We start from the raw sequence: 20,255 nt of genomic DNA on the forward strand, positions 1-20,255 counted from the left end.
AGATTAGTGCAATGGATTTAAGCTCCATATATAAAGTATTTTACTTTTATTAGAAAATAAATGTCTACATGAGCTAATTTAAATCTTCAAGATAGAGCTTCTCCTTTAATGGAACAATTAATTTTTTTTCATGATCACGCATTATTAATTTTAATCATAATTACTATTTTAGTAGGATATTTAATATTTATGTTATTTTTTAATAATTATGTAAATCGATTCCTTTTACATGGTCAATTAATTGAAATAATTTGAACAATTTTACCAGCAATTATTTTATTATTCATTGCTTTCCCTTCTCTTCGTCTTTTATATTTACTTGATGAAATTAATGAACCATCTGTAACTTTAAAAAGTATTGGACATCAATGATATTGAAGTTATGAATATTCAGATTTTAATAATATTGAATTTGATTCTTATATAATCCCTACTAATGAATTAGCAACTGATGGATTTCGTTTATTAGATGTTGATAATCGAGTAGTTTTACCTATAAATTCTCAAATTCGAATTTTAGTAACAGCTGCTGATGTAATTCATTCTTGAACAATTCCAGCTTTAGGAGTTAAGGTTGATGGAACTCCTGGACGATTAAACCAAACTAACTTTTTTATTAATCGACCTGGGTTATTTTTTGGACAATGTTCAGAAATTTGTGGGGCTAATCATAGTTTTATACCAATTGTAATTGAAAGTGTTCCTGTAAATTATTTTATTAAATGAATTTCTAGTAATAATTCTTCATTAGATGACTGAAAGCAAGTGATGGTCTCTTAAACCATTTTATAGTAAATTAGCACTTACTTCTAATGGAATATATATATATATATATATATATATATATATACTAGTCAAAAAATTAGTTAAATATATAACATTAGTATGTCAAACTAAAATTATTAAATTATTAATATTTTTTAATTCAACAAATAGCACCAATTAGATGATTATTATTATTTATTGTATTTTCTATTACATTTATTTTATTTTGTTCAATTAATTATTATTCTTATATACCTTCTTCTCCTAAATCTAATGAATTAAAAAATATTAATTTAAATTCAATAAATTGAAAATGATAACAAATTTATTTTCTGTATTCGACCCTTCAGCAATTTTTGGTATTTCTCTAAATTGATTAAGAACATTTTTAGGATTATTAATAATTCCTTCAATTTACTGATTAATACCTTCTCGATATAATATTTTCTGAAATTCAATTTTATTAACTTTACATAAAGAATTTAAAACTTTATTAGGACCTTCAGGACATAATGGTTCAACATTTATTTTTATTTCTTTATTTTCATTAATTTTATTTAATAATTTTATAGGATTATTCCCATATATTTTTACAAGAACAAGTCATTTAACTTTAACTTTATCTTTAGCTTTACCATTATGATTATGTTTTATGTTATATGGATGAATTAATCATACACAACATATATTTGCTCATTTAGTACCTCAAGGAACACCAGCTGTTTTAATACCTTTTATGGTTTGCATTGAAACAATTAGAAATGTAATTCGACCAGGAACATTAGCTGTTCGATTAACTGCTAATATAATTGCAGGTCATTTATTATTAACTTTATTAGGTAATACAGGACCTTCTATATCTTATGTTCTTGTAACATTTTTATTAATCGCACAAATTGCTTTACTAGTTCTTGAATCAGCTGTAGCTATAATTCAATCTTATGTATTTGCTGTTTTAAGAACTTTATACTCTAGAGAAGTAAATTAATGTCAACACATTCAAATCACCCTTTTCATTTAGTTGATTATAGACCATGACCTTTAACAGGAGCAATTGGAGCTATGACAACTGTATCAGGAATAGTAAAATGATTTCATCAATACGATATTTCATTATTTTTTTTAGGAAATGTTATTACTATTTTAACAGTTTATCAATGATGACGAGATGTATCACGAGAAGGAACATATCAAGGACTTCACACTTATGCAGTAACAATTGGATTACGATGAGGAATAATTTTATTTATTTTATCAGAAGTTTTATTTTTTGTTAGATTTTTCTGAGCATTTTTTCATAGAAGTTTATCTCCAGCTATTGAATTAGGAGCCTCATGACCTCCAATGGGAATTATTTCATTTAATCCATTTCAAATTCCTTTATTAAATACAGCTATTTTATTAGCTTCAGGAGTTACAGTTACATGAGCTCATCATAGATTAATAGAAAATAATCATTCTCAAACAACTCAAGGCTTATTTTTTACAGTTTTATTAGGAGTGTATTTTACAATTTTACAAGCTTATGAATATATTGAAGCTCCTTTTACTATTGCAGACTCAGTTTATGGTTCAACATTTTTTATGGCTACAGGATTTCATGGAATTCATGTATTAATTGGAACAACTTTTTTATTAGTATGTTTATTACGACATTTAAATAATCATTTTTCAAAAAATCATCATTTTGGATTTGAAGCAGCTGCATGATATTGACATTTTGTTGATGTAGTTTGATTATTTTTGTATATTACAATTTACTGATGAGGAGGATAATTTATTATTATCTATATAGTATAAAAGTATATTTGACTTCCAATCATAAGGTCTATTAATAATAGTATAGATAATTTTTTCAATTATTTTAATCGCTTTAATTATTTTATTAATTACAACTGTTGTAATATTTCTAGCTTCTATTTTATCAAAAAAAGCTTTTATTGATCGTGAAAAAAGTTCACCTTTTGAATGTGGATTTGACCCAAAATCTTCTTCTCGATTACCATTTTCTTTACGATTTTCTTTAATTACAATTATTTTCTTGATTTTTGATGTAGAAATTGCTTTAATTTTACCAATAATTATCATTTTAAAATTTTCAAATATTATAATTTGATCAATTACAGCAATTTTATTTATTTTAATTTTACTAATTGGCTTATACCACGAATGAAATCAAGGTATATTAAATTGATCAAATTAAATTAGGGTTGTAGTTAATTATAACATTTGATTTGCATTCAAAAAGTATTGAATTTCAATCTACCTTATGAATATGAAGCGATGAATTGCAGTTAGTTTCGACCTAACCTTAGGTAATTTTACCCTTATTCTTTAATTGAAACCAAAAAGCGGTATATCACTGTTAATGATACTATTGAGTAAAAACTCCAATTAAGGAAGTATGGTGATCAAGTAAAAGCTGCTAACTTTTTTCTTTTAATGGTTAAATTCCATTTATACTTCTATTTATATAGTTTAAAATAAAACCTTACACTTTCATTGTAATAATAAAATAATTAATTTTTATAAATTACTAAAATTAATTCACTATATTCAAAGATAAATTTATCTCCATAACATCTTCAGTGTCATACTCTAAATATAAGCTATTTGAATATATGAATAATAAAAAATTTAATAAAATTAAAATTCAAAATACAAATAATATTAAATAAATTTTTAAACTATTATTATGCATTAAAAATAAAGTTTGAGAATAATTAACTAATTTTTGATATAAATGTTGACCCCCAAAATATTCTGATCATCCTTGATCAAATCTTTTTACAACCAACTGTCCAATATTTAATGGATAAAAAATTATTCCATAAGTTCTAATATCATATAAAAAAACCTCTTGACGAGGTAAAGTACCGGTGACGAACCTGCATGCGAAACCCAAAATATCTGATATCAATTTTAGTGACGAAAATATGCTATATAGGTGTACAAAATTGCATATAAAAAATATTCTTGTTCTGCACGTGACAGATTTTTATACCCTTGCAGAGGGTATTATAATTTTGGTCAAAAGTGTGCAACGCAGTGAAGGAGACATCTCCGACCCTATAAAGTATATATATTCCTGATCAGGATCACCTCCTGAGTCGATATGAGCATGTCCGTCTGTCCGTCTGTCCGTCTGTCCGTCTGTCCGTCTGTCCGTCGGTCCGTCTGTCCGTCTGTCCGTCTGTCTGTTTCTACGCAAACTAGTCTCTCAGTTTTAAAGCTATCGAGTTGAAACTTTGCACACACCCTTCTTTGCTTTGCAGGCTGTATATAAGTCGGAACGGCCGGGATCGGTCGACTATATCCTATAGCTGCCATATAACTGATTGATCGGAAATGCCATAACTTTGGTGTTTTTTAAGTTAGAGGGTTGGGAGTTTCTACACATGTTATATTTGACCAAAATATCTTATGTACAAAATTTTGTAAGGATCGGCCGACTATATCCTATAGCTGTCATAGAACGATCGAAATTGGCATAACTTTGGTGTTTTTCTAAGTTAGAAAGATGGGATTTGGTAGAGATTCTATTTTGGGAAAAACAATCTGATTTGTCGAATTTCATAAGGATCGGCCAACTATATCCTATAGCTGCCATTTAACTGATTGATCGGAAATGCTATAACTTCGTTGTTTTTCAAGTTAGAAGGATGGGACTTTCTGTGCATTCTAATTTGGGCCAACTTATATGATCTGCTAAATGTCATCAGGATCGGCCGTCTATATCCTATAGCTGTCATATAACTGATTGATCGGAAATGCTATAACTTCGTTGTTTTTCAAGTTAGAAGGATGGGAGTTTCAATGGATTCCTCTTTTGGCAAAAAAATTCGATTTTCCAAGTTTCATAAGGATCGGCCAACTATATACGATCCGCTATATATCTAATAATATAAGATGGGTGGCGCCACCTAGCGGACTGCGACTCAGCTGCAAGGGTATATAAACTTCGGCTCCGCCCGAAGTTAGCTTTCCTTTCTTGTTTTTTTTGTTTTTCTTGCACGTGCCGAACAAGAATATTTTTTATATGCAATTTTGTACACCTATGTAGCATATTATCGTCACTAAAATTGATATCAGATATTTTGGGTTTCGCATGCAGGTTCGTCACCGGTACTTTACCTCGTCAAGAGGTTTTTTTATATGATATCAGTTGTTTTTTTGTATATATTGATCTTCAATTATTTAAAACAGAACGCATAATATATAGAATATATATATATGGAAGTAACCTCTGGACAGGCGATTCACATAGTTAGCAATACTTTAATTGTAAGGATAAACATCAAAACTCTTTTTTTCTTAACTCTATAGATTTTGACATTCAAGAAGGTGGAATAATTAAAAACCTTTCCAAAGACGTAAAGAATTTTTCGATAGCTTCAGTGGCTCTGAAGTTATACGTATTTTTAATTTACAAAGGTTTTGGAATTTGGTTAGTTTAAAAATTTTAATTAAAAATTTGCTCAAAAATGTATTTAAAATCCAAAATTGTTTCATAGTTGTGGGAAACCAAATTGTTTTAACAAATTAACAGATGAGAGGCCTATCCTTATGAGATTTCCACTATATAATAAATTATAAAAAAAAAACTAGAAAGGAAAGCTAACTTCAAGCGGAGCCGAATTTGATATACCCTTGCAGTTAAGCAGAAGCTTATATTATTATTATATATATCGGATCCTATAGAGTTGTCCGATCCTTATGAGAATTTCACCATCAACGAAATTTCTAATAAAAATATTGGAAACAGCCCCAAGCATCTTTAAAAATAGAATGGTTGTGCCATTTCCGATCTTTCAGTTATATGGCAGGTATAGGATATAGTTGGCCGATTCTTATGAAACATAGGATTAGATTGCCCAAAACGGAAACCATAGATAGTCCCATCCTATCCTAATAAAATTTTGCAAATCGGATAAGATTGTCCAAAATGCAATCTGTACTAAGTTCCATCCTTCTAACTTATAAAAAAAAACCAAGTTATGGCATATCCGATCAATCATATAATGGGGAGAATGGGGGAGATTATATAAGGTAAAGTGTCTGATTGCACTCAACTTGGTGAATGCCAGCATGATCCTTATCACTGCTCTCCCCAAGCCGACGCACTACCTCCACGTGGTTCTCCCTGGATTGTCACTCAACACCCGTTGTCTGACAAACTAAAGCGCGCGACGAGAGTCCTAGCTCTTCAAACTAGGTTGTGGCGTAGGACTTGAAATCCACCCACGGAAAACAAATCTTCAGTGAATGTAGCAGATGAAGCCTCGGAACGGAACCAATCTAAAGTTGACGACCATGGCACACGTAAAAAGGACAATGATTTGAGAGTATGCACTTGGAATGTACGCACATTGTACAGACCAGGTGCTGCTCAACAGCTAGCAGATACCCTCAATAAATGTAGGGCTGACATCACTGCTATCCAGGAAATGCGATGGATAGGACAAGGTTGCCTTAGGAAGAAGAACTGCGACATTTACTACAGCTGCCATCCAGAACGGCATGAATTTGGCTGTGGCTTCGTTGTAGGCGCCAGACTGCGGCGCCGGGTCTCTCACTTTCTGCCAATAAACGAGAGACTTGCAACGATCCGAATTACTGCCAAATTCTTCAACATCAGCCTGATATGTGCGCATGCCCCAACCGAAGAAAAGGACGATGTCACCAAGGATGCTTTCTATGCGGAGCTCGACCGGGCTTACGGACGCTGTCCTTCCCATGACATTAAGATCCTCCTTGGGGATTTTAATGCCAAGGTAGGGCGAGAAGACATCTTTGGTGCCACCGTCGGGCAATTTAGTCTACACGAGACCACCTCGAGCAATGGTCTCAGATTAATAGGCTTTGCTGCAGCGCATAATATGGTAGTTCGTAGTACTGGGTTTCGTCATTTGGACATACACAAGGCATCATGGCTCTCTCCTGATCGACTGACCAGAAATCAGATAGATCATGTTGTGATCGATGCAAGGCATGCATCTAACGTACTCGACGTGCGATCCTGTCGGGGTCCCAACATCGACTCCGACCATTATCTTGTTGCAGCTAAGATTCGCACACGGCTATGTGTTGCGAAGGTTGCACGTCGAGGACTGTTGAGAAAGCTGGACATCGGGAAGCTGCAATCACAACGGACAAGGGATGCATTCTCCACTCAAGTCACAGGCCTACTGAGCCGAGCAACTCCAACACCTGAAGACATCAGCAATATGTGGGCACTCATATCCCACTCCCTGCGAACTTCTGCAGAAGAGGTCATCGGATTCCAACGTACCCCAAAGAGGAATCCATGGTACGACCAGGAGTGTCGCGACGCAACAGCTGCAAAAGACGCCGCCTACGGAAGAACACTGCAAGCTGGGGCCACAAGGGCTGTTGTCGAGGTCTACAGGTCAAGGAGGAGAGATGAGAAACGCCTCTTCAGACGCAAGAAGAGAGAACAGGAGAGGCGTGAGTGTGAGAGCATTGAGAGCAGCAGAGACCGGAATGAAGCTCGTAACTTCTACCAGAGGGTTAAGCGTCTGACCCAAGGTTTTAAGACTGGAGGAGTTGCGTGCAAGGACGATGACGGAAACCTAATCACAGATGCAGAGATTGTGCTGAGGTTATGGAGGGATCACTTCTCAAGTCTATTAGCTGGCTCTGGCCATGATGACTATGGAGAGTATGATCCACAAACCCCAATCTATGGTACTGATGTGGACGTACCGACCCCAAGCCATGCCGAAGTCAACGATGCAATCCAACGACTTAAAAACAATAAATCCGCAGGTGCTGACGGCCTGCCGGCTGAATTGTTTAAGGCTGCTGGTGATATGTTGGTAGGGAGCATGCACAAACTAATCAGCAAGATATGGCTTACGGAGAGCATGCCCGACGATTGGTACCACAGCATGATCTGTCCTATCCTGAAGAAGGGTGATGCCACATTGCGCACCAATTACCGTGGCATTAGTCTTCTTCCAGTCGCATACAAGGTCCTTACGAGCGTACTGTGTGAAAAACTTAAACCACATGCCGAAGCACTGATTGGACCTTATCAGTGCGGGTTCAGGCCTGGCAAATCCACTATTGACCAGATTTTCACCTTGCGCCAAATCCTGGAGAAGTCCTACGAAAATCAGATCGACACATATCACCTCTTCGTCGATTACAAGGCAGCATTCGATAGTCCCCGGCGAGATCGCCTATATGCCGCCATGTCTGAGCTTGGTATACCAGCAAAGCTAATACGGCTTTGCATGATGACATTGAGCAACACCATCAGCTCTGTCAGGGTAGGAAATGACCAATCTGAAACCTTTTATACCAAGTGTGGTCTCAGACAAGGCGACTCGCTGTCTTGTATGCTCTTCAACATTCTAATGGAGAGTATTATAAGGAAGGCTGGTGTGCATCGGACGGGCACTATTCTAACAAACAGATGTGTCCAACTCCTTGGCTACGCTGATGATATTGATATCATTGGCCGAACCAAGCGTGATGTTACAGCAGCCTTCGGGGCTATTGAAAAAGAGTCAGCTAAAGTAGGACTGGCAGTTAACATGGATAAGACAAAGTTTATGGTGTGCTCTAGCAGGGAATCGCGGCGTCTTGATTCCCAGCTATCTGCAGGAAGCCATAGCTTTGAGTCCGTGAAGGAATTCATTTACCTTGGATCTGCAATATCTAGCACAAATGATGTCAGCCTGGAGATTAAGCGGAGAATCACACTTGCCAACAGGTGCTACTTTGGGCTCAGTAGGCACTTTAACAGTAGAGCTCTCTCTCGACCGACAAAAATAACACTCTACAGGACGCTCATTCTTCCAGTACTCTTATATGGTGCGGAGTGCTGGACAGTGGTGCAATCCGATGCAGCTGCTCTTGGAGTGTTCGAGAGAAAGATTCTCCGCAAAATCTTTGGTCCAATCTGCGTTGGCGATGCTTATCGCACCAGATGGAACCACGAGCTGTATGAGCTGTACGGGGATGTTGATATAGTAAGCCGAGTCAAAATTCAAAGACTCCGCTGGCTGGGTCACATCGCCCGTATGGAAGAAGACGCTCCGGCTCGTAAGGTATTTGATGCGGTAATCGTCGGAAAACGGAGGAGAGGACGACCCCGGATACGTTGGCAGGACCAGGTGATGGAAGCCCTGTCTACATCTGGTGTTACCAACTGGCGAGCGCGGGCCCAGGACAGGAAAGCGTGGAGGCAGATTGTGCAACAGGCTGTGACCCGATAGGGTTGTGATGGCCATTTATATTATATATAATCATATAATAAACATGTATTATATCTAAAATAAATGCGCAAAGATAAAAAATTAAAAAAAAACTGGAAATTTCGTTTTTCCAGTTTTTCTAGTTAAACCAATTGTTGAATGTAACAATTTATTTTAGGTGTGCGATATAAAATAATAAATATTAGAAAAGTATTGGCGGAGTTGGTTTGCCTGGTTTTTTTTTTTAGCTTTTAATCCATGATTTGACCGAAACACGTAATTTAAGTAAATTTATATGCATTATATGCTCAGTGGGGGCATATGCATATAAAGCTTTCTACTCATAAAATTTTGCATTCTTCTTATTAACACATCAAAATTTGCCATCAAGCAACGAAGTTCGAGATTAGCCGAGTGGAGAGCGTTGTTGTTTCTAACACGGTAGGGCCTGAGTTCTAATCCTAGTTGAGTTACTTTTTTTAAGCTCTTTTTTATTATACCCTTGCAGAAGGTATTAAATTTTTTGGTCAAAAGTGTGCAACGCAGTGAAGGAGACATCTCCGACCCTATAAAGTATATATATTCATGATCAGGATCACCTCCTGAGTCGATATGAGCATGTCCGTCTGTCCGTCTGTCCGTCTGTCTGTCTGTCTGTCTGTCTGTCTGTCTGTCTGTTTCTACGCAAACTAGTCTCTCAGTTTTAAAGCTATCGAGTTGAAACTTTGCACACATCCTTCTTTCCTTTGCAGGCAGTACATAAGTCGGAACGGCCGGGATCGGCCGTCTATATCCTATAGCTGTCATATAACTGATTGATCGGAAATGCCATAACTTCGTTGTTTTTTAAGATAGAGGGTTGGGACTTTCCACACATGTTATTTTTGACCAACATATCTTATGTGCAAAATTTCATAGGGATCGGCCGACTATATCCTTTAGCTGTCATACAACGATCGGAATTGGCAAACTTTGGTGTTTTTTAAGTAAGAAAGATGGGACTTGGTACAGATTACTCTTTGGGCAAAATAATTCAATATGTTCAATGTTGGTCAAATATAACATGTGTGGAAAGTGCCAACCCTCTATCTTAAAAAACCCCAAAGTTATGGCATTTCCGATCAATCAGCTATATGGCAGCTATAGGATATAGTCGACCGATCCCGGCCGTTCCGACTTATATACTGCCTGCAAAGGAAAGAAGGGTGTGTGCAAAGTTTCAACTCGATAGCTTTAAAACTGAGAGACTAGTTTGCGTAGAAACCGACAGACAGACAGACAGACAGACAGACAGACGGACAGACGGACATGCTCATATCGACTCAGGAGGTGATCCTGATCAAGAATATATATACTTTATAGGGTCGGAAATGTCTCCTTCACTGCGTTGCACACTTTTGACCAAAATTATAATACCCTCTGCAAGGGTATAAAAATATAGACAAACAGACCCACTGGCTTCATTTTGAAAAAACTGTAAAAATCGAATTTCTTGAATAACTTCTGAAAGAAATGTCGGACCGGGTCGGTTGAAGTACCAATCTTCTGAGTCTTCTCATTAAGACATGAGACACTGAAACACAAAGCAGAATTACAACAAAAGTTGCCATCAAGCAACACAGTTCTAGGTTAGTCGAGTGGAGAGCGTCGTGGTTCCTAACCCAGAGGGCCTGGGTTCGAGTCCAAGTTGAGTCAATGTTTACGTTTTGCTTTTCAAGCCCTTTTTTATTTGGATTTTATTTTTTAATAAATAAACTAAAATCTGAAAAGATATACATACTCCATATTTTTTAGGGTATTGACCAAATATAAGCAGACTCCAAAAAGCAAAGATGCCAATCAAATACATACACATGTACATATAAGTAAATGCAAGCTTCACAAGAGGCTGGACAAAATGGGTAGCTGCACTTACAGGACTATATCTTGAGTTAACGGATTTTGCCAGATATAAGCGATATATCGAAAGTTGCGTCATCTCAAAAGCTATCTACACGTGCAATAAAAAAAAGGATCAGTCGAGTCAATTTTGAAAAATAATTTTTTTTCTAAAAAAAAAAGTTTATTTTCAGTGTATTTTTGTTTTTTTACTATATAGACGTTTGGTCTCAAAGAAAGTGAAATTGATATTTAAAAAACCATTTCAACGGTGTAAAGCTTTTTTTAATATCTTTCTTAATTATAAAGTTATGAATTTTTTCATTAACAAAGTTTTTTTAATTTTTTGACGTAAGCTAAAGGTATTTCAAAAAGTTGTAGAACAATAGTTGCTCATATGATAGTAACAAACATTTTCCAATTTTTTTCAGGATTTTTAAGATAAAAATAGTGCAAACAGACAAACCGACAAACCGACGCAAACTGGCTTCATTTTGAAGAAGAAGAAAAAATCGAATTTTTTGAATAACTTCTGAATGAAATGTCGGATCGGGTCGATTGAGGTACCACGCGTATTTAGCTCGACGCGTATCGACGCGTATTTAGCTCTAGAATGCGAATATATAAAAATATTCTATCTGGGGACTAAAATGTGTCCACCAGCCCCACTTTAGTGATAAAATTTTTTTTTACTTTCACCCTAATTTCTCCCAAACCAAATAACTTTTGGAATATGTTTTGACAAAAATTATCTAATTGAAACAATACCTTTCGATTGGTATATCATTCATTTAGATCGGTTGCCTACAGAAAATTTTTAATTCTTCGGCTATATATAGAGTTTCCTCGCGCACGCCTAGGCATGCAGGTCGTCACCTCGTGGACTTCCGTCCACAGTGATAAGGTATAAATCATATAGAACCTAAAAATACAGAGATATTATAATTTAATAAAGATTTATTTAAAGAATAAAGATTAGTTATAGAAATTAAATAGCCAAATAAACCACCAAAAATACATACAAATAATGTTAAAAACTTTATTAATTTAGGTAAACAAATTATATAAGGAATAGGAAAAATTAATCAATTTAATATTCTACCCCCAATAATTCTTATAATTAGTAACCCTATTATTCCACGTAATATTACTCAACTTTCATCATTTAATATATTTAATCTACCACAATTTAAATCACCAGTTATAGAATAATAAACTAAACGAAATGAATAACTAACTGTTAAACCGGTAGAAAAAAAATATAAAAAAAATGAAAATATATTAATATTTCTAATTATTACTACTTCTAAAATTATATCCTTAGAATAAAATCCAGCTAAAAATGGTATACCGCATAAAGCTAAATTAGAAACATTAAAACAAGCAGATGTTAAAGGTATATGAATTCTTAAACCTCCTATTAGACGAATGTCTTGAGAATTATTTATATTATGAATAATAGCTCCAGCGCATATAAATAATAAAGCCTTAAATAAAGCATGAGTTAAAAGATGAAATATAGCCAACTTATAAAATCCTATTGATAAAATTCTTATCATTAAACCTAATTGACTTAAAGTAGATAAAGCAATAATTTTCTTTAAATCGAATTCAAAATTAGCACCTAATCCAGATATAAATATTGTTAATCTAGCTAACAATAATAATAATTGACCTAATCATGAAGAACTCAATAAAATATTAAAACGAATTAATAAATAAACCCCAGCTGTTACCAAAGTTGAAGAATGAACTAAAGCTGAAACTGGAGTAGGTGCAGCTATAGCAGCAGGTAATCATGAAGAAAAAGGAATTTGAGCTCTTTTAGTTATAGCGGCTAATATTACTAATCTACCAATTAATAACATTTCAAATTCATTTTGTATAACTTCTAAATAAAAAATATAATTTCATCTTCCGTAATTTAATATTCAAGCAATAGCTAATAATAAGGCAACATCTCCAATTCGATTAGATAAAGCAGTTAATATTCCGGCATTATAAGATTTAATATTTTGAAAATAAATTACTAAACAATAAGAAACTAATCCTAGTCCATCCCACCCAAGTAAAATTCTAATTAAATTTGGTCTAATAATTAATAATATCATTGATAAAACAAATATTAATACTAATATAATAAATCGATTAATATTTTCATCTCTTTCTATATATTCTTTTCTATAAAAAATTACTAAAGAAGCAATTATTAAAACAAATGATATAAATAATAAACTTATTCAATCAAATAAAAAAGTTATTACAATTCTTATTGAATTTAATGAAACAACTTCCCATTCAATAAAATAAACTATATTATTTAACAAAAAATACAAACTAAATAAAAAGCATGAAAAACTAATAGAAATTAAATTTACAAATCTAATTCTACAAATTGATAAATATTTCACGATCTAAAATGAATTTTTTCATATCACTAACACCACAAATTAGTATTTTTATTAAACTATTTAAATATAATCATAATATACATGATTCTCCCTTTAAAATTAATAAATTTAATGGTAATCAATGTAATAATATTAATAAATATTCCCGAATTTTCCCTCTTCTAAAAGCATAAACCCCTGAAAATAACTTTCCATGTTGACTAAAAGAATATAAATATAAAGTATAGGCTGCTCTAAAAAATGATAATAAAGATAATATAATTATAGAAACTCAAGATCAAGAAACAATTCTATTTAATAAAGAAATTTCACCTAATAAATTTAAAGTAGGAGGAGCAGCTATGTTAGCTGAACTTAATAAAAATCATCATAAACTTATCGAAGGTATAAAATTTAATATACCCTTATTAATTAATAATCTTCGACTTCCTAAACGTTCATAAGAAACATTTGCTAAACAAAATAAACCTGAAGAACATAAACCGTGAGCAATTATTAAAGTATAAGAACCAGATAATCCTCAATAAGTTATAGTTAATAACCCAGACAATACAATTCCTATATGAGCTACAGAAGAATAAGCAATTAAAGATTTTAAATCAGTTTGACGTAAACATACTAATCTTACCAATACCCCACCTACTAATCTAATTCTAATTCAAACAAATCTATATTTTAAATTTATTAATTGAATAATAGAAATAACTCGCAATAAACCATAGCCACCTAATTTTAATATAATTCCAGCTAAAATTATTGAACCAGAAACAGGAGCTTCAACATGAGCCTTAGGTAATCATAAATGAACTAAAAATATAGGTATTTTTACTAAAAAAGCACATAATAAACAAAAGTATAATAAATCATAATTAAATATAAAATTATTTATTAAATAAAAATTTATTGAACCAGTTTTATTTATTACATAAAAAATACCAATTAATATAGGTAAAGATACTAATAAAGTATAAAATAATAAATAAACTCCAGCTTGTAAACGTTCTGGTTGATAACCTCACCCCAAAATTAAAAATAATGTAGGAATTAATCTTCTTTCAAAAAATAAATAAAATATAAATAATCTTATTCTTCTAAATGTTAAAATTAATAAAATTAATAAAACAACAATATTTAATAAAAATAAATTTTTATAATTATTATATTTATTAACACTTTCACTAGCCATCAATATTAATGAACAAATTCATAATCTTAATAATACTAAACCATATGAAAGTATATCACAACCTAAAAAATAAGAAATTTCTGATCAATAATTTATAAAATTATTTATTAATAAAAAAATAAAACTAATAAAAAATAATATAACTTGTACCATTCAATATATATTATTAATAAAACACACAGGTAATAAAAATACTAAAAACAAAATAATTTTTAACATTATATAATATTAAATGATTGAAAATAATCATTTCCATGAGTTCGAATTATAGACACTAAAATTGATAAACCTAAAGCTCCTTCACATACTCTAAAAGTTAAGAATATTATTCTAAAATAACTTTCATAATTTAATATATTTAAATAAATAAATAATATAAAAAATAAAATTAAAACAATAAATTCTAAACTTAATAATATAGATAATAAATGCTTTCGATTAGAAACAAAACAAAATAAACCTAAAATAAATAAAATTATAGGTAAACTTCAATATAAAATTATAATCATTAGTTTTAATAGTTTAATAAAAACATTGGTCTTGTAAATCAAAAATAAGATTATTTCTTTTAAAACTTCAAGAGAAAAGAAAATTCTTTTTCATTAATCCCCAAAATTAATATTTTATATAAACTACCTCTTGATATTATTCAATTAATACTATATTCTTTAATTTTTTTAACAACAATTATTTTTTCAAATATAATTCACCCATTGGCTATAGGATTAACTTTATTAATTCAAACAGTTTTTATTTGTTTAATCACAGGTTTAATAACTAAAACATTTTGATATTCTTATATTTTATTTCTAATTTTTTTAGGGGGAATGTTAGTTTTATTTATTTATGTTACATCATTGGCTTCAAATGAAATATTTAATTTATCAATTAAATTAACTTTATTTTCAGGTATTTTATTATTTAGTTTATTTTTAATTTCAATTATCATTGATAAAACTTCAATTTCTTTTTTTTTAAATAATAATGAAATACTTTCAATTTTTAATAATAATTCATACCTAACAGAAAATTCTTTATCATTAAATAAATTATATAATTTTCCAACAAATTTTATCACAATTTTATTAATAAATTATTTATTAATTACTTTAATTGTTGTTGTAAAAATTACTAAATTATTTAAGGGACCATTACGAATAATATTTTAAACTAATGAATAAACCTTTACGAACTTCCCACCCATTATTTAAAATTGCTAATAACGCATTAGTAGATTTACCAGCTCCTATTAATATTTCAAGATGATGAAATTTTGGATCATTATTAGGATTATGTTTAATTATTCAAATTTTAACTGGATTATTTCTAGCTATACATTATACAGCAGATGTAAACTTAGCTTTTTATAGAGTAAATCATATCTGTCGTGACGTAAATTATGGATGATTATTACGAACTCTACATGCTAATGGTGCATCATTTTTTTTTTATTTGCATTTATTTACATGTAGGACGAGGAATATACTATGGTTCATATTTATTTACCCCTACATGATTAGTTGGAGTAATTATTTTATTTTTAGTTATAGGAACTGCTTTTATAGGATATGTTCTTCCCTGAGGTCAAATATCATTTTGAGGAGCAACAGTAATTACAAATCTATTGTCTGCCATTCCTTATTTAGGGATAGACTTAGTACAATGAGTATGAGGAGGATTTGCAGTTGATAATGCAACTCTTACTCGATTTTTTACATTTCACTTTATTTTACCTTTTATTGTTTTAGCTATAACAATAATTCACTTATTATTTTTACACCAAACAGGATCTAATAATCCTATTGGATTAAACTCAAATATTGATAAAATTCCATTTCACCCATATTTCACTTTTAAGGATATTGTTGGTTTTATTGTAATAATTTTTGCTTTAATTGCTTTAGTATTAATTAATCCTTATTTATTAGGAGATCCTGATAATTTCATTCCAGCTAACCCATTAGTAACTCCAGCTCATATTCAACCAGAATGATATTTTTTATTTGCATATGCTATTTTACGATCTATTCCTAATAAATTAGGAGGAGTAATTGCTTTAGTTTTATCTATTGCAATTTTAATAATTTTACCTTTTACTAACTTAAGAAAATTTCGAGGAATTCAATTTTACCCAATTAACCAAATTTTATTTTGAGTTATAGTAGTAACAGTAATTTTATTAACATGAATTGGAGCTCGACCAGTTGAAGAACCTTATGTTTTAATTGGACAAATTTTAACAGTTGTTTATTTTTTATATTATTTAATTAACCCATTAGTTAATAAATGATGAGATAATCTATTAAATTAATTAGTTAATGAGCTTGAATAAGCATATGTTTTGAAAACATAAGATAGAATTTAATTTTCTATTAACTTTACTAAATTTAATTATATAATAAAGAAATTAATAAAATTTTAAACCCAATAAAAAATAATAAATAATTTAAAGAAAAAGATAAAAAACACTTTCAAGCTAAATATATTAATTTATCATAACGAAATCGAGGTAAAGTACCACGAGCTCAAATAAAAACAAAAGAAATAAATGTTAATTTTACATAAAAAAATAATCTAAAAACATCAGAACCTAAAAAAATTACAGAAAACAATATTCTTATAAATAAAATTCTTGCATATTCAGCTATAAAAATTAAAGCAAATCCTCCTCTTCTATATTCTACATTAAACCCAGAAACTAATTCTGATTCTCCCTCAGCAAAATCAAATGGAGTTCGATTAGTTTCAGCCAAAGAAATGGTTAATCAAACTAAAGCTATAGGAAATAAAATAACTAAAAATCACATATAAATCTGATAATAATAAAAATAAACTATATTATATCTCCCAATTAAAAAAATAAAAGATAATAAAATTAATGCTAAACTAACTTCATAAGAAATCGTTTGAGCTACTGCCCGTAACCCTCCTAATAAAGCATAATTAGAATTTGATGATCAACCTGCCACTATAACAGTATAAACTCCTAAACTTGTACAACATAAAAAAAATAATCCACCTAAATTAAATGAATACAATTTAACAAAAAAAGGTATACATATCCAAACAAATAAAGATAAAAATAAAGAAAAAATTGGTGAAATATAATATCTTAAATAATTTGATAATAAAGGATAAGTTTGTTCCTTAGTAAATAACTTAATTGCATCACAAAAAGGTTGAGGAATTCCTATTAAACCTACCTTATTAGGACCCTTACGAATTTGAATATACCCTAAAACTTTTCGTTCTAATAAAGTTAAAAAAGCTACTCTTACTAATACACAAATAATTAATAATAAACTTCCAATTAATGACAAAACAAATTCTATATAAAACAAGTACTATTTGTAATAAAAATTACATAAATAAATTCTAAATTTATTGCACTAATCTGCCAAAATAGTTTATATTAATAATATTCATAATAAAAAATATAATTATTCTAATATTTGGTCCTTTCGTACTAAAATATTATAATTTTTTAAAGATAGAAACCAACCTGGCTTACACCGGTTTGAACTCAGATCATGTAAGAATTTAAAAGTCGAACAGACTTAAAATTTGAACGGCTACACCCAAAATTATATCTTAATCCAACATCGAGGTCGCAATCTTTTTTATCGATATGAACTCTCCAAAAAAATTACGCTGTTATCCCTAAAGTAACTTAATTTTTTAATCATTATTAATGGATCAACAATTCATAAATTAATGTTTTTATAAATTAAAAGTTTTTTAAATTTTAATATCACCCCAATAAAATATTTTATTTTATTAAAATTAAAATAATCTTTATAATTAAAATAAATAAAATATAAAGATTTATAGGGTCTTCTCGTCTTTTAAATTTATTTTAGCTTTTTGACTAAAAAATAAAATTCTATAAAAAATTTAAATGAAACAGTTAATATTTCGTCCAACCATTCATTCCAGCCTTCAATTAAAAGACTAATGATTATGCTACCTTTGCACAGTCAGAATACTGCGGCCATTTAAAAATTTTCAGTGGGCAGGTTAGACTTTATATTTAATTCAAAAAGACATGTTTTTGTTAAACAGGCGAACATTATTTTTGCCGAATTCTTTATTTAAACTTATCATTAAAATTTATTTTTACATAAAAATATACTAATTCTATCATTATTTCTTAATTTTATTAATTAAAATTAATATTTCAATAAATAATTAAAATTTAATAAATAATTTAATTTATAAAATAAATTATAACAAATTTTTTAATAATTGCTAATTCTAAGCATATATTTATTAAATTTATTTATTATTTTTAAAAATTTATTTTATAGCTTATCCCATAAAATATTAAAATTATAAATTATTTAATTTTTTAAATAATTAAATAAATTTATAATTTCTAAATTAAATTTATTTCTTGAAAAACTAGATACCTTTAAAAACGAATAACATTTCATTTCTAATATAATATTTTAAATAATTTTGTCACATTAACTTATATATTATATTAACTCTTTTAAAATCGAGAAAAATAAATATTTATTTTTTATTTAATAAACGCTGATACACAAGGTACAATAAATTAAATTTTCTTTTATAATAAAAATTTTTCAAATTATTTCAATTTTCTTTCACAATACTATTACACTATTATTAAAATTATTTTTTCTTTAAACAATACTAAAACACTTAAATTTATAGTTATTTCTAATATTTTAAAATTTAATATTAATAATTAATAAATAAAATCTAATCAATTTATATTGATTTGCACAAAAATCTTTTCAATGTAAATGAAATGCTTTACTTAATAAGCTTTAAATTGTCATTCTAGATACACTTTCCAGTACATCTACTATGTTACGACTTATCTTACCTTAATAATAAGAGCGACGGGCGATGTGTACATATTTTAGAGCTAAAATCAAACTAATAATCTTTATAATTTTACTACCAAATCCACCTTCAAAAACTTTTTCATAGTTTTATTCGTTTAAATAATTTTATTGTAACCCATTATTACTTAAATATAAGCTACACCTTGATCTGATATAAATTTTAATAAAAATTATTGAATATTATTATTCTTATAAAATATTCTGATAACGACGGTATATAAACTGATTACAAATTTAAGTAAGGTCCATCGTGGATTATCGATTACAAAACAGGTTCCTCTGGATAGACTAAAATACCGCCAAATTTTTTAAGTTTCAAGAACATAACTATTACTACTTTAGTGAACAAATTACATTTTAAATAATAGGGTATCTAATCCTAGTTTTTTACTAAAATTTTTTAGCTTCAATTATTATAATAAAAAATATTTTAAATATAAAATTTCACTTAATATATTTAATTTTATTTTAAAAAATCAATTTAACTAACACTAAAAAAATTTATTTGTATTATTGGTGTAACCGCGACTGCTGGCACCAATTTTATTATTATTATTCTTATAAAATATTCTGATAACGACGGTATATAAACTGATTACAAATTTAAGTAAGGTCCATCGTGGATTATCGATTACAAAACAGGTTCCTCTGGATAGACTAAAATACCGCCAAATTTTTTAAGTTTCAAGAACATAACTATTACTACTTTAGTGAACAAATTACATTTTAAATAATAGGGTATCTAATCCTAGTTATACCCTTGCAGAGGGTATTATAATTTTGGTCAAAAGTGTGCAACCCAGTGAAGGAGACATCTCCGACCCTATAAAGTATATATATTCTTGATCAGGATCACCTCCTGAGTCGATATGAGCATGTCCGTCTGTCCGTCTGTCCGTCTGTCCGTCTGTCCGTC

General features: G+C 29.9%; 4 protein-coding genes and 1 pseudogene across 4 annotated transcripts; 3 read left to right on the top strand and 2 right to left on the bottom strand.

The window, feature by feature from the left end:
- Nucleotides 1-45: 45 nt before the first annotated feature.
- On the top strand, nucleotides 46-2,972 carry LOC116655089 (cytochrome c oxidase subunit 2-like). Its single transcript, XM_032452164.2, is given in 1 exon segment — nucleotides 46-2,972. A coding segment is annotated over 1 exon segment (666 nt). The 5' UTR covers nucleotides 46-60; the 3' UTR covers nucleotides 727-2,972.
- LOC26514037 (NADH-ubiquinone oxidoreductase chain 5-like) lies at nucleotides 1,317-12,427 on the bottom strand. The gene is given in 2 exon segments (XM_044717631.1): nucleotides 1,317-3,609; nucleotides 11,770-12,427. A coding segment is annotated over 1 exon segment (648 nt). The 3' UTR covers nucleotides 1,317-3,609; nucleotides 11,770-11,779.
- A 917-nt stretch (nucleotides 12,428-13,344) lies between these two features.
- On the bottom strand, nucleotides 13,345-19,350 carry LOC116655729 (NADH-ubiquinone oxidoreductase chain 1-like). The gene is given in 2 exon segments (XM_032453584.2): nucleotides 13,345-17,809; nucleotides 19,318-19,350. Coding segments are annotated over 2 exon segments (990 nt in total). The 3' UTR covers nucleotides 13,345-16,852.
- On the top strand, nucleotides 15,038-16,779 carry LOC116655728 (NADH-ubiquinone oxidoreductase chain 6-like; the record flags this gene model as incomplete). The annotated part of the gene is given in 1 exon segment (XM_032453583.2): nucleotides 15,038-16,779. A coding segment is annotated over 1 exon segment (597 nt), but the record flags the coding sequence as incomplete, so codon positions are not given.
- Nucleotides 15,639-16,779, top strand: LOC26515151 (annotated as a pseudogene).
- Nucleotides 19,351-20,255: the final 905 nt, after the last annotated feature.

Source organism: Drosophila ananassae (assembly GCF_017639315.1).
Source record: "Drosophila ananassae strain 14024-0371.13 chromosome 4 unlocalized genomic scaffold, ASM1763931v2 tig00000054, whole genome shotgun sequence".
NCBI lineage: Eukaryota > Metazoa > Arthropoda > Insecta > Diptera > Drosophilidae > Drosophila > Drosophila ananassae.